This window comes from Phocoena sinus, chromosome 14 (genome assembly GCF_008692025.1).
Source record: "Phocoena sinus isolate mPhoSin1 chromosome 14, mPhoSin1.pri, whole genome shotgun sequence".
NCBI classification, from domain to species: Eukaryota; Metazoa; Chordata; class Mammalia; order Artiodactyla; family Phocoenidae; genus Phocoena; species Phocoena sinus.
In genome coordinates this window covers 55,100,549-55,114,711 of record NC_045776.1, presented here as the reverse complement: position 1 = coordinate 55,114,711, position 14,163 = coordinate 55,100,549, and the positions used below count along the sequence as shown (strand labels likewise).

Sequence of the window (14,163 nt, the reverse complement as noted above, 5' to 3'; positions counted from 1 at the left end):
TTTCCTGGAATTCCTCGTGGAGAGAGCATTATCTTCTACCGGAGGCGGTGTTTCAGGGAAGGCTTACTATGCGGATGAATACAGGCGATTTAGCTGAACAGAAGAGGTGGGATTGGAGGCTGTGTGAACATCTAGGAGCAGCATGACTTAGAGAAGTCAGTTACCTACCCTGGGCCTCAGTCTTACCATCAAACAAATGGGTTTAGTGAGATCTATCTGGGTTGTGAGACCATGTCTATTAAATTATTTTTTAAATTAATTTATTTATTTTTGGCTGCGTTGGGTCTTCTCTGCTGCTCTCGGGCTTTCTCTAGTTGCGGCCAGCAGGGGCCACTCTTCGTTGCGGTGCATGGGCTTCTCATTGCGGTGGCTTCTCTTGTTGCGGAGCATGGGCTGTAGGTGCGAGGGCTTCAGTAGTTGTCGCAGCGGGCTTAGTAGTTGTGGCTCACGGGCTCTAGAGCACAAGCTCAGTAGTTGTGGCACACAGGCTTAGTTGCTCCGCGGCATGTGGGGTCTTCCCGGACCAGGGGTCGAACCCGTGTCCCCTGATTTTGCAGGCGGATTCTTAACCACTGGGGCACCTGGGAAGTCCTGTCTATTAAATTCTTAGCACAGCGTGTGATACGGAGGAAAGATGAACTCTCCAGTGATTGAGTTGATCTAAGGGCAGGTGAAGCGTCTGGACTCGTTCTCCATCTCATCAACTTTGTTTTCACCTGGGTTTGTGCTTTTATCATGTGAAGGACTCCAGCTAGATCACAGATTTGTCTGGCGTTTGATGGGGCAGTCCAGACTGGGGAGCATGTCACCCTGGGGAGGATGATCTCCACCGTTCATTGTAAATTCAGCACTTCTGGGCCTGCTTGCCCGGAAGTGGCAGCAGCAAACTTCTCGATTAAGAGTTTTGTCTTCATCGGTGCCAATATGTGCTCCCAGGATGCCAGAACATTCCTCACTGCTACCAACAGCCTGCTGGTAACTCTCCCTGGCCTCCTCTCTTAGCATCCTTGTCAATGGGTCCCTACTTCTCAGACAGAGAGCTCACTCCCCAACGAGGGCCCCATATTCCATCCTTGGACGACCGACTCCTAGAAAAGTATTCTTTATGCCTCTCTGAGCTTTTCCTTTTGTGGTTTCTCTGCGGGCCTCATACGGCCTGAGTCCATGCCATCCTTTACACAATAGCCTTCGAAATAATGGGAAACCCCTCCGACTACCTTCTCTTGCAAACGAAACACCCTCTCTTCTTAAACCATTCCTTATAAGACGTGGTCCTCAGAGAACCCTGTGATTTCCCCTTAAAGGGAGGGCAGGAAGGCGGCAAGGCAATCCTTCCATCATTCTAGATATCACACCTCTATGCAGACACACCTTCATAGAAATAGACAACTTACCTGACGTTAAAACCACAAGTCTACTCTTCCCGTCCTGTATTTGTGCAGTCCTCCCTTTATGTCCCAAGTTTAGGTCCTCCCACATTTCTCTCCTTTGGCCTCTCCATATCGTTTTGCTTTCTAAAGTAGGCTGTAGTTTCAAGTTACCTCTCTAGTCTCTCAATCTCACGCGCAATACCACTGCCCTGTCCCCTGGATTTGCGAACATTCCAAAATCAGTGCTTCTCAAACTATCTCTGGTGACGGACAGTTTGTTTTCTTATTGGATGTCAAATCTGTTGCAGGTCAACGTTTTGGTAAAATGCCATAAAAATGAATTACTAGAAGAAAGAAATTAAAAAAACAAAAACATGCAAAAGACAAGCCGTCATCTTTCTAATGGATTCAACGGACAGAATCTCTGTAGAATTGCTATAAAGTTTCTAAACGCTCCCTCTGGGTGTTTTCATGACCTGTCTCACGGTGCACTCATCAGATACTTTGTGAATCCAAACCTGTCTGTGGGTTACACTTTGTATAGCACCGGGTCTGTGTGGTAGGCGTGCTGGAAATGCTTAACAACCAGCTCTCTGGGGGGGGATACCTACTGAGTCACAGCACCTGCCAATTCCTGTGGTGTAAACACTCAAACCAAGGTCAGTTTCAAGCTAGCAAGGAAATGTCACTGAACACAGACTTGGGGAGGGATTTGCACAGTTGAATCTAGCCAGCTGATAAGAGCCAGTTCCAGCGCCCCACTGTTAGCCCCATTCCACTTTTTAAATCTCTTTTCCAATAAAGCACTTCCTTTTGAGGGCTTGTTAACCTCCTGTTCAGCTGGACCAAATCACTCAAATCAGGAGACCTTTGTCCTCGATAGAAACTAGACGGAAACTAGACCGTTCCGGGCAGCCCTTCTCTCTCTGGTGGTCTGGACTCAGCAAGAGCAGACCATCTGATACGACTCACTGCAAATCCAAAGTTGCTCTTACTAGTAAAAGCAGATCAAGTCACAGCCTGCTTTGTGGTTAAGAACAACGTAGGACAGCTTGTTTACACCTACAAAGTCAGCCATGTACTTGTATATTTTGGAATTCTTCTGTTGATCTTTTGTGTTTTTATTTGTAGTTCCTTGTGGGCTTGTTCTCGTATCTGAAAGCGTTTCTAACATTCAGCAACCGGGAACTACTAAATAATTCCCCAACGTAGCTTTAGAGTATGTGACCCATTAGCTCAGCCAGTAAGTCCATATTAATAAGAAGAAATAAAAAGTAGGTTTGCTCCTACATCTGTTTTGTGTCCAGCTGACATACATAGGATAACCGGAATGAAAAGAGAGTCCAGGTAGTTTTCCAGAAATCCTTCACCACTCCAGACAAAAATAATCCCTGGCTCTGGTCTTTCTGAGACTTACAACAGCATTATCTTTCTATGCAAATGGAGAAAATACTGAAGAATCAGCTACAAACTGAAATAAGGTAGGAATTTGTTCTCATTTGTTTTTCGCCATAAGTTCTTCTTTTAAAAAATTGTTTTTTCTTAATTCAAATGTAAAAACCGATCTCTGGTCTCTTGATGCATTACAGTATTATGTGAATGAAAGTAATGACAGTGAAATCTGGAAACCTGCTCCCGCTGACTCTTCTTGTAAATGGATAGGAGACTTTGCAGCCAACTTTGCGCTGGGATAGCACATCACCAGAACCCAAAGGAGAAAAAAATCTATGTATCTGATATGAGCAAATAAACCTATCCGACAAAGGAAAGCGGTGATAATGATTAAACCAACAGGATCATTTCTTTTTCAAGTTCCACTTGAGTAAAAGGAGCACTTGCATTTTTTAATCAGTGTTTTTGAGAATGTTCCTCTTAAACAAACGAAGTGTTTCCCTTACTGCATGTAAGCCCCTCATTTTTTGTTTCTGTCTTGACCAGACAAGATTTATTAACTTGTTGTGTTTCACCGTCCTTGGGCCCCACTCTACCACATGCTTCCTGGTGCTCAGACCTCAGTGCATTCTATTTTTTGTTTGTTTTTTTTTTTTTTTTTGCGGTACACGGGCCACTCACCGTTGTGGCCTCTCCCATTGCGGAGCACAGGCTCCGGACGCGCAGGCTCAGCGGCCATGGCTCACGGGCCCAGCCGCTCCGCGGCACGTGGGATCTTCCCGGACCGGGGCCCGAACCGGTGTCCCCTGCATCGGCAGGCGGACTCTCAACCACTGCGCCACCAGGGAAGCCCAGACCTCAGTGTATTCTAAATCATTCGTGGTGCTGAATCACGAGAGTAGAATTTTAAAAACAAAACAACAACAAAGAGAGAAGAGAAGTGTTTAGGGCTTAGCCTGCAAAACTAAGGAAGCGTGATGCTGGGAAAAATTGGGGGATTTAGTTGTCTGAGTTTTTGGAGCAGCCTCAAATGCACAAGAACTGGGGCATGAGGAGGAAGGGAATTGCGAGAAGTGTGAGTTGTGTGTTGGGTCTCCTTTCTTCGTCCTCAAAGTGTAATCTTAAAGATTTGAATTCCTTTAAAATTCCTATTTGATGACTGACAGGTGGTGCTTCTTTGACTCCGATGGCCCTGGCAGAATTGTGCCAAGCTCTAAACACCAGTAAAATCTCATAGTAAAGCCCCTGGGATGTAACCCCATGGCGGATGGTCCCCTAATTCAGAGTGAGCCAATCTCAAACTCTTACCTCCTTTGGGCATTGGGCCTGGGCCAGCCTGTTGAGGAAGCCATGTCCCCAGGGTCCTCCCTGTCCAGTCTAACCCTAGTGGATGCCTAGCATTGCTGCTGCTGTCCTGAAATTCCCCGGCGATCCAAGTCCCCAGAATTATCCCTATTGATACCGAAGAGGAAATGATAACAGCCACCAGATGGCGCCAAATTGCATTTGGCCCCAGGGGGTGCGTAGCCAATCCCGACATCACACTGGAAATAATGTGACACCCCCACCCCCCAATCATAGGTACCACATCGTGCTGTAAATCACAGCAAATGATACGATACTGTATTTGGCCGCGTTGTCCGGTTTTGGTTATCCACACCCAAGAAGGAAACTGGGGATAGCTAACAAGGAGCAGTAAACAATCTAAAGGATCAGACATTTGATGTTGGAAAGCGGCACTTCATTTCTTTGGAATATAGGTGGGCTGAATGTCCTGAGAACCCATCTCAAACAAAATACAGTAAGTCCCCTACACAGGAACGAGTTCTGTTCCGAGAGCGCATTCATAAGTCCAATTGTTCATAAGTCCAGCAAAGTTAGCCTAGGTACCCAACTAACACGATCGGCTACATAGTACTGTACTGTAATAGGGTTATAATACTTTTCACACAAATAATACATAAAAAAACAAGCACAAAAAATAAAGAAAACATTTTTATTCTTACAGTACAGTACCTTGAAAAGCACAGTAGTCCAGCACAACAGCCGTGCACGGTCACATCTTTGAACGTTCGCAATGTAGGGGACTTCCTGTAATGAGTTCACATTGTAGGAGAAGTCATAAAATGATCTAGTTTCTTAGATTCGAATAGATAGATTGATTCTATCCTAATGATGGTCCCTCCCCGGCCCACCCACTCTGGTTTGCAGCTGGGTAACTGACACCGAGCATTATCCCCTTCAAATTTCCTGGGAAGCGGAAAGTAGCTCCTCAGTGGTTACAGTGCATGAAATTCAATCAAGTGAGGGGAAACATCAACCGTGCACGTGTCTGCATCCCTTGGCTTCCCTGTGGCTGGTGGGATAACCTGAGCCCGGGCTGGTCCTGCTCCAGCTCTGCCTCCGCCAGCGCTGTGAGCCTCCCTCTCCTGGTCCCGGGCTCGTTAGCTAAAAGCTGCGGAGTTTGGAGTGTGTACCGCTGAGCTCTGTTCCTATTTAAAGATGTGTGATTCACGCACAGCTGAGATGGAAGGTTTTCCTGGGGGAGACTCTGCCAGTCCCAGGTAACGGAGAGGAGGCTACATTTCTATTATTCAGGTTACCCTCACCTCCAGAGCACACGTGATACTGTAATGTGACATCTGTGTGTTTCTTTTCCTTCAACTCTTGGGCAAGCCCTGGGAAGTAGCCGAACATTTCTGTCCCCATCTTTTATGGTTAAGGAAATTACACCAAATCACAGGGCAGTGGAGCAGCAGGGCAGAGAAGTGCGATCCTTCTGTTCATTGTTCATTATAGGATGATTTTTTTTTGAGTGACCTCAGGAAACACCCTGAATATCGAAGTGAGTATTTCATTCAGCGAGATGGCCTGAGGGACAACTAGAACCATGGGTAACTAGCTAGCATTGTGTGGTCAGGACTATTCGATTTGGTGTTAACAACGGTCCCGAAAGGAAAGGCTGAGGGTGGGGCTGGGAATGAGGTGGGGCAGAAAGTGATGGAAACACAATAGTTTGAACCATTTTTAAGGGGACTCAACAAAAGTCTTTAGAAAGCTGGTTAAGGAATCATTCTTTACCAGGGGGCGGTTCCCACGTGGAAATTTCATTCTCTTCAATCTGTGTTTCACTGCATCGTGCTCCACAAATATGGAATGCTGAGAAGCAGTGTGTACAGCTTCTTCAGGACCCTGGGTTTACCCTCAGATGTTTGCAGAGGAGGGGCTGCAGGCTGTTCCAGTGGGAACCTCCGAAAGGGGCGTCTCACTGTGCAGAACCTTGGGCTGATCACGTCGCCCTGAAGGACAGCACTTTGGGGAGTGGGTTCCTACAGGCCACACGCAGGCTGATCTCCCAACTAGCGGGTACATTTATTTTACAGTAGGAGACGTGTGTGTGGTTTCCTCCCTCTCAGAGGACGGATCTGCTCTGAAACAGCAACACAATTCAGAACTAAAGTTTATAGAGTGAGCACATACCCAGAAAAAGAAAGGAAGGAAGGAAGGAAAGAGGGAGGGAGGGAGGAAGGGAGGAAGAGAAAAAAAGAAAAAGAAAAGGAGGGAGGAGAAACAGAATGAAGATAAAAGCAAGGTGTAAGAAGTTAAGACAGTGGGCTGCGCTCAGCCCCCCACCGGCGCCCTGCTCCCTCCCCCCCCCCCCCACAGGCACTTTGCCCTGTTCTTAGGATTAGAACACACAGGCTCACAACCTCTTTGCTTTCTTCTTTTTTTCAATGTTCTTTATTGACCCCCAGAATCTTCTCCAATGAGTTACTTTGTTCAGCATTAGCTGTGGTTAAAATTTCCCTGAGAAGGCAAAGATTTCCCAGGTCTTTTCCGTGTTATACATTATCTTTCAGGGTGCCCTGTTGCCCAGGAAGATTTCTACAGATGGCTAGTCCTGTCTGTTTTATGTCAGTTCATATTAATCTCCATTTCAGAAACTTCCATCTCAGAGATCAGTGTTTTTCAGTCTCTTTCCCCCTCAGTCGTATGGGGGTGTCGCCTTAGAGGAGGCCCAAATATGCCCCCTAAGCAGGGATCTCACTTAGTCTATCAACAGACCTGTTTTCACGTTCAATGTCTTGGTGTGTTTCGTGGGCCCTAATTTCCAATGGATGTCAGTTACAATATTGACAATGAAAACCCATGCAGAAATCAGTGTCTTTGTTTTCGCTGTCTTCCAGTGTCATCTTGCATTACAACATATAAGAAGACACCACCTCCAGTCCCACCCAGAACTACCACGAAACCTTTCATTTCTATCACAGCCCAGAGTAGCACAGAGTCGGCCCAGGACGCCTACATGGATGGACAGGGCCAGCGAGGGGATATTATCAGCCAGTCTGGACTGAGCAACTCCACGGAGAGCCTGGACAGTATGAAGGCTCTGACAGCCGCCATCGAAGCCGCCAATGCCCAGATCCACGGCCCAGCAAGTCAACACATGGGCAACAATGCTGCCACCATCACCACCACCACCACCGCCATGGCCACCATCACTGCAGAGGACAGGAAGAAGGACCACTTCAAGAAGAATCGATGCCTGTCCATTGGGATACAGGTAACAGCCTCCCTTTCTGTCCTTTGAAATAGGAGCCCAGGGAGTTCCCTGGTGGTCTAGGGGTTAGAACTCGGCGCTTTCACTGTCACGGCCTGGGTTCAATCCCTGTTTGGGGAACTGAGGTCCCACAAGCTGAGTACCTCAGCCAAAAAAATAAATAAATTTGTTAAAAAAAAAAAAAAAAGAAATAGGAACCCCAGATGAAGAAATGTACCCGCCCCCCCAGAAGATTCACTATCTTGCCATTTTGGATGAGGTAGGACCAGACTTTCAAATTACTGGCTCTGGACTCCTGTACGTTGTGAAATGTGATTTTAAAAAATTACGAAGGTGTTTTGTCTATAGACATTATAGGCATCTTTCCCCCCCACCCCCCAAATTCCAATCTTTTAAAATTGAAGTATAGTTGATTAGCAGCTTTTATTTTTGTTCTCGAAATTGAATGTGGTGAGACAAGGGGAGGATAATTAAACAAACATGAACACAATCAAACATAAAGTGTCCCCAATTCCTAATGCACATTTTGATTCTCAAAAAAGGAGTGGGCATCCAAGAACAACGTGGATGACTGGATGGTGTTACAGTGTGTTCAATGCTATTGAGTAACCATACGAGAACAAAAATGTGAACCACTTCTCACAGACATGGGAGTGATGGCCAGTGAGTGAGACCAAAGGGAAGGAGAGTGTGGAAAGCAATAACTCCCATCACAGCCTCATGAGGAAAGAATGTGCACCAGGGTCAGTGTAATTGTGGGCTATTTAATCATGCATTTCATTAAAAAGGTAGATACTTCGGCAGGCTTCTCAGTTCAGTTCTCTGTTTTCTATTGCCCAACGATAAGATCAAACTGATTCTTGGTTGTTAGATGGGTTCAGCTTGGCTTACCCTGCTAGAAATTTCCTCGCATCCATGGAGAAGAGTCATTCTTTCCCCCCATTTTTGTTGTGCTGTACCGTTCTGCAGGTGCCCTTTGAATAATAACTTCCTGACGTGGTGGCCCATAAATCTATCCACACTGAACCAACTCTAAGGCACGTCTAAGCACCAGGCGTGGGGTACGTTTTCACAACGATGATGGATGTTCACCATCCATCCTGCAGAGTCCACTTTGAAAGGACAATTAAACTTTCTCTGGTAGCAATGAGTCAAATGCTTTTTTATAACCAACGGGTTACCATGGCACGACTTGTCAAGTTTCCTAAAAGAACTTGTAGCACGGGTGCTTGGGACCAGATGACCTAGCAGGAGGCCCCGGGCCTGAAGTCAGCCTCCACCCACCCTCACCCCAACCCCAATCCCAGGAGTTAATTCCCTCCCACCGCCCAGAGGATTTCAAGGGGTGGGGAAGAGCAGAGGCCGGTCTTCTGTGTCGTCCCAGGCAAATTATTTAATCTTCCTGAGACTGTCTTCTCATCGAGCCCACGTAGGATTATTTGAAGGAGGGAGTTTACAAAATCCAGCTTCCTGTAAGGCTTTCAGTTTGGGATGACGAAAAAATTCTGGGGCTGGGTAGTGCTGATGGTAGCACAGTAATGGGAATGTACTTAATGCCACTGGAACTGTACACTTAAAAGGGGTTGAATGGGGGCTTCCCTGGTGGCGCAGTGGTTGAGAGTCCGCCTGCCGATGCAGGGGACGCGGGTTCGTGCCCCGGTCCAGGAAGATCCCACATGCCGCGGAGCGGCTGGGCCCGTGAGCCATGGCCGCTGAGCCTGCGCGTGCGGAGCCTGTGCTCCGCCTGCGTACCGCAAAACAAAACAAAACAAAAAAAAGGGTTAAATGGAGAATTTTATGTCTGTTTTACCGTAATTTTTTTAAAATTCCACCTTTCTTATCTGGCACATAAGTGGCACCCAGTAATGTTAGTTTTCTTCTACTTCCTTAATGTTTAAATTTTTTTCTTTATTTTACATTAGTTTTTCAATAGATAATATATTCCTATGGCTCAAAATTCAAAAGTTATAAAAAGACATACAGTGACCAGCCTCTCTCCCCTTGCTATTCAATAGCCAGTCAGGGGCTTCCCTGGTGGCGCAGTGGTTGAGAATCCGCCTGCCAGTGCAGGGGACACAGGTTCGTGCCCCGGTCCGGGAAGATCCCACATGCCGCGGAGCAACTAGGCCCGTGAGCCACAACTACTGAGCCTGCGCGTCTGCAGCTTGTGCTCCGCAACAAGAGAGGCCGCGACAGTGAGAGGCCCGCGCACCGCGATGAAGAGTGGGCCCCGCTCGCCGCAAGTAGAGAAAGCCCACGCACAGAAAAGAAGACCCAACACAGCCAAAAATAAATAAATAAATAAATAAATAAATAAATGAAAAAAAAAAAAAAAAATAGCCAGTCAGTTCTCCTTTCCGGAGAAAATCAATAGAATGCAATACTTGCATCTCCCTGCAGGGATATTTTGCACATATTCAAGCAAATATATATTTATTCCCCTTTTTACCCAGATAGTAGCAGCATATACCTCACACTAGTCTATATCTTGCCTTTTTTCACTTAACAATGTATTTTAAAGGTAATTATCTGCCTTACTGTTCATTTTATTTAAAAGCTTCTATCTTGATCACCTCCCAGTTCTGCTGGTTGGTTAGGTTACTCTCTAAATAATTCTTAGAATAAAGCACTCATATACTATATGACATCCAACTTATATTATTATTCTTTTTACCCAGTAAGACAGAACTACTCTGAAATTCACGAATAATGTTGGGGAGAAAGTCTTTGTTTCAGAGACCACCCTGCTTCTTGAATATTTGGATATTTTAGTGAGCTAAAGAATTGTTCTTACTCTTCCTCCAATCATTGTTCACAGCTATAGAAATTATATGAGAGCACTGCGTGCTTTACGTGGTTGTCTCATTCTGCCTCTACAGCAGCCCTATGGCATAGGTGGGGTTATTATCTCTCCCCCAGAAGTGAGAACCCAAGGTCACACATCTTATGTTGACAGAGCCTAGATTGTACCTTGGCATCTAATGTGACCATATTATGCTGCTCCTTTGATGGAGAATAATAAGTAAATTTAAATTTAGGATACAAAATAGTCATCAAATTTCATTACACTGTAATCTAATTTAAATCCTAATCCCCCAAATATGTGATACTAGGACCTTGGGCTCTTTCTCACAGTTTACCTTTTTAGGGTGAGAGTTTTCAAGCCTTTCTCAACATTTTAAATTTAATCTATATCTAATAGTTAATATTATAATTATTTACTTTACAGCCTGTGTGAACTTAGGCCAATTACTTAATGGTTTCCTCATCCGGAAAATGAGAATAATAATAGTTGCTATCGCATCGGGTACTTTATATGTTGTAATAAAAACTGATGGATAGGGACTTCCCTGGTGGCGCAGTGGTAAGAATCTGCCTGCCAATGCAGGGGACACGGGTTCAATCCCTGGCCCGGGAAGATCCCACAAGCCGCGGAGCAACTAAGCCCGTGCGCCACAACTACTGAGCCGGTGCTCTAGAGCCCACGAGCCACAACTACTGAGTCCACAAGCTACAACTACTGAGCCCACGTGCCACAACTACTGAAGCTCCTGCACCTAGAGCCCGTGCTCTGCAACAAGAAAAGCCACCACGATGAGAAGCCTGTGCACCGCAACAAAGAGAAGCCCCTGCTCGCCGCAACTAGAGAAAGCCCATGTGCAGCAATGAAGACCCAATGCAGCCAAAAAATACATAAATAAAATTAAAAACAAAAAACTGATGGATACAGTATATGTAAAGTTCAAAGCATAGTGCCTGGCATATTAAGGGCCCAGTAAATATTAGGTTTGATTGTTATTATTAGTATTATCCTCCTTTAAAATTTTGATTAGCCAGAAACACTAAAATTGTATCATCGGCCGTGGGCTTTCTCAATTTTTTTCAGGACAGAGATTTAATTAACCCTGCAACATATTTAAATTTTTGAATGCCTCTTCATAAATTTAAGTAGATTACCCTACATACTATATAAGAGACGTGACATTTGTCAATATTTGGATCTAACTAACTAAGGGGATTAAAGTCAGAGAGATAAATTTATCTGCAATGACTAAAGCTTAAGAAGATGACAACGCTTTGATGCAAATAAGCTGTGAGTTTGGACAGGTGGGGCGAGCCTGGAACAGTACAACGTCCTTCATCCTCGGACCCCTGCTTCCTTTCTTTCTCCCTTTCCTGGTGCATTGAGCACCACGGTTCTTAAGGGGAATATCTATCATGCATCTTTCGAAAAAATTTCATTGGGTAATTTTGAAACTACCCCAAAGTGTAACGCTGCAGCATCGTACTTTGTCTGACATCCTGAGCATTTTTAATTTCCATGAGTGTAGCCATACGGAACCAGTTAGAATCCCATTCAGGAAAAAGGAAGCCGTGCTCGTTTCTCACACAGAGGCAGTTTCATCCACCAAATTGGTTCTACAGTAATGGGATGGTTGAGAGAGCAGAAAGGGATGCAGTAAGAGGTCACCCTTGGACTAGGGGAGCAGAAGGGGAAAGACGGGGTTACCAAAATTCAGACACTCAAGAGGAGAGGCCCATATAGACCACTGAGGCGAGCACGGCTGTCTGGTGCCAGGACTTGCAAGGGCTGGCGCACGCGCTGTTGGGCTTCGAAAGGGCTTCCCTCCTCCGACCTTCCTTGGTTAGAACCTAACTGGAGGCCAGCGAGCAAGGAAGCCTGGGAAATGTAGTCTTCAGAGTCCTGGCCCCTGTGCCACAGAGCAGCTGGGTAGAGAAGGTGGGCTTGGGGCTTCCAGACAGTAACTAAGTCACCAGAATGAGGCACTTTGTCCGATTAATAAATAAATGTGCTATTTCCCTCAATGAGCACATGCATTCAAAAGCCCGTGACGGATGTGGTGAACATGTGATCTTGGTTCACGTGTTCTTCTAGTGGGAGCAACTCACAGCACTAAATATGATTCTAGAATATCTAAAAATATGCATTTTTATATAATATGTCACCAAAACTCACATCAACTACTTTTTCTGGTGCTTTTTCTGGTGTTCTAGTCCTCGGTGGGTGGGGGAAGGATATGGATAAATGAATAAATGGAAAGCTATTCAATATTTCTATATGGGAATACTCCAAAGTGTAAAGATGGCAATTCTCTCAAAATTCATATAAATATTTAAAGAAATTTCAATGAAAATTCCTATGTGATTTTTATCACTTAGTCGAGACTAGGGGGAGGGTTTTGACAATGTGATGCTAAAGTTTATTTAGAAGTTAATACCCCAAAATACCCTAGAGGTTTTGGGGTTTTTAATGAGTAAAATTTATTTTTTATTTAAAAAAATTTTTAAGTTTTTTATACAAATTTTAAATGTTACTTTCCATTTATAGTTATCACAAGATATTGGCTGCATTCCCCATGTTGTACAATATATCCTTGAGCCCATCTTACACCCAAGAGCCTGGGCCTCCCCCTCCCCCACCCCTATATTGCCCCTCCCTCTCTCACCACTGATAACCACTAGCTGGTTCTCTATATCTGTGAGACTGTTTCTTTTTTGTTCTACTCACTACTTTGTTGTACCTTTTAGATTCCACATACAAGTGGTATCATACAATATTTGTCTTTCTCTGTCTGACTTATTTCACTTAGCTTACTGCCCTCCAAGTCCATCCATGTTGCTGCAAATGGCAAAATTTCATTCTTTTTAATGGCTAAGTAATATTCCATTGTATATATGTACCACATCTTCTTCATCCATTCATCTGTTGATGGACACTTAGGTTGCTGGAGTTTTTAAATTACATTTTTAAAAAAGAATTACAGGGACTTCCCTGGTAGAGCAGTGGTTAAGAATCCACCTGCCAATGCAGGGGACACAGATTCAAGCTCTGGTCCAGGAAGATCCCACATGCCACAGAGCAACTAAGCCCGTGCGCCACAACTACTGAGCCTGCGCTCTAGAGCCCGCAAGCCACAACTACTGAGCCTGTGAGCCACAACTACTGAAGCCCGCGCACCTAGAGCCCATGCTCCGCAACAAGAGAAGCCACCACAACGAAAAGCCTGCATGCCACAAAGAACACCCAACGCAGCCAAAAATAAATAAATAAAATAAATAAATTTATTTTAAAAAAAGAGAATTACAAGAGGAGACTTGTCACAGAAGATATCAAGATTTATTACAAAATTATATCAGGGAAAAAAAGAGAGGGAGGAGCAATAAGACCAATAGACCCAAAACACATTTTTATGTATGAGAATGTTTGGGTAAATATATATGGGTAAAATTTGGTATAAGATAAAGTTGGCATCTCAAACCAAAGAGATGAATTAGTTAATAAAAAGAGCCAGGTCAATTGATGATTCATGTGCAGAAAAAATATTAAATTTCTGTATCTTCTACACAAACATTTCAGGATAGTGGATTTAAGAACTAAATATGAAAAAAAAAATGAAAGCATAAAAACAAATATAAGAGAACCTTTGGTCTTTCCCAACCATAAAAGCTAGATTGACTACATAGTAATTTAAGATTCTCTACAATGAAGGACAAAATTTAAAAGACAAACGATAAACTGGGAAAAAATATTTACAGTATATATAGCCAAGAAAGGGTTTAAGGGTCATAAGATATAAAGAGATCCTATAAAGAAGAAAATAAACAACTCAATAAGAAAAAACCCCCCACAATAACTAGCAAAGGATATAAATAGGCAATTTACAGATAAAAATACAAGAGGCTAATAGATATTTTTCACCTGTGGTATTAGCAAAAATTTTAAAGTTTGCCAATATTTAATATTGGTGAACATTTGGAAAATGGATATTCCCGTACACTGATAAATGCTTTGAAGAGCAGTTTGTCAACATCCCTTAC

At 44.2% G+C, this 14,163-nt stretch overlaps 1 protein-coding gene across 3 annotated transcripts in view; it reads left to right on the top strand.

Moving 5' to 3' along the window:
- The window catches only part of DLGAP1 (DLG associated protein 1), a 325,501-nt gene that overhangs the window by 255,547 nt on the left and 55,791 nt on the right, over positions 1-14,163 (top strand). For all 3 annotated transcript variants that reach the window (XM_032602889.1, XM_032602891.1, XM_032602890.1), the window contains exon 5: positions 6,950-7,326. In XM_032602889.1, coding sequence (XP_032458780.1) covers positions 6,950-7,326 — 377 coding nt within the window. The remainder of the gene's footprint in view (positions 1-6,949; positions 7,327-14,163) is intronic.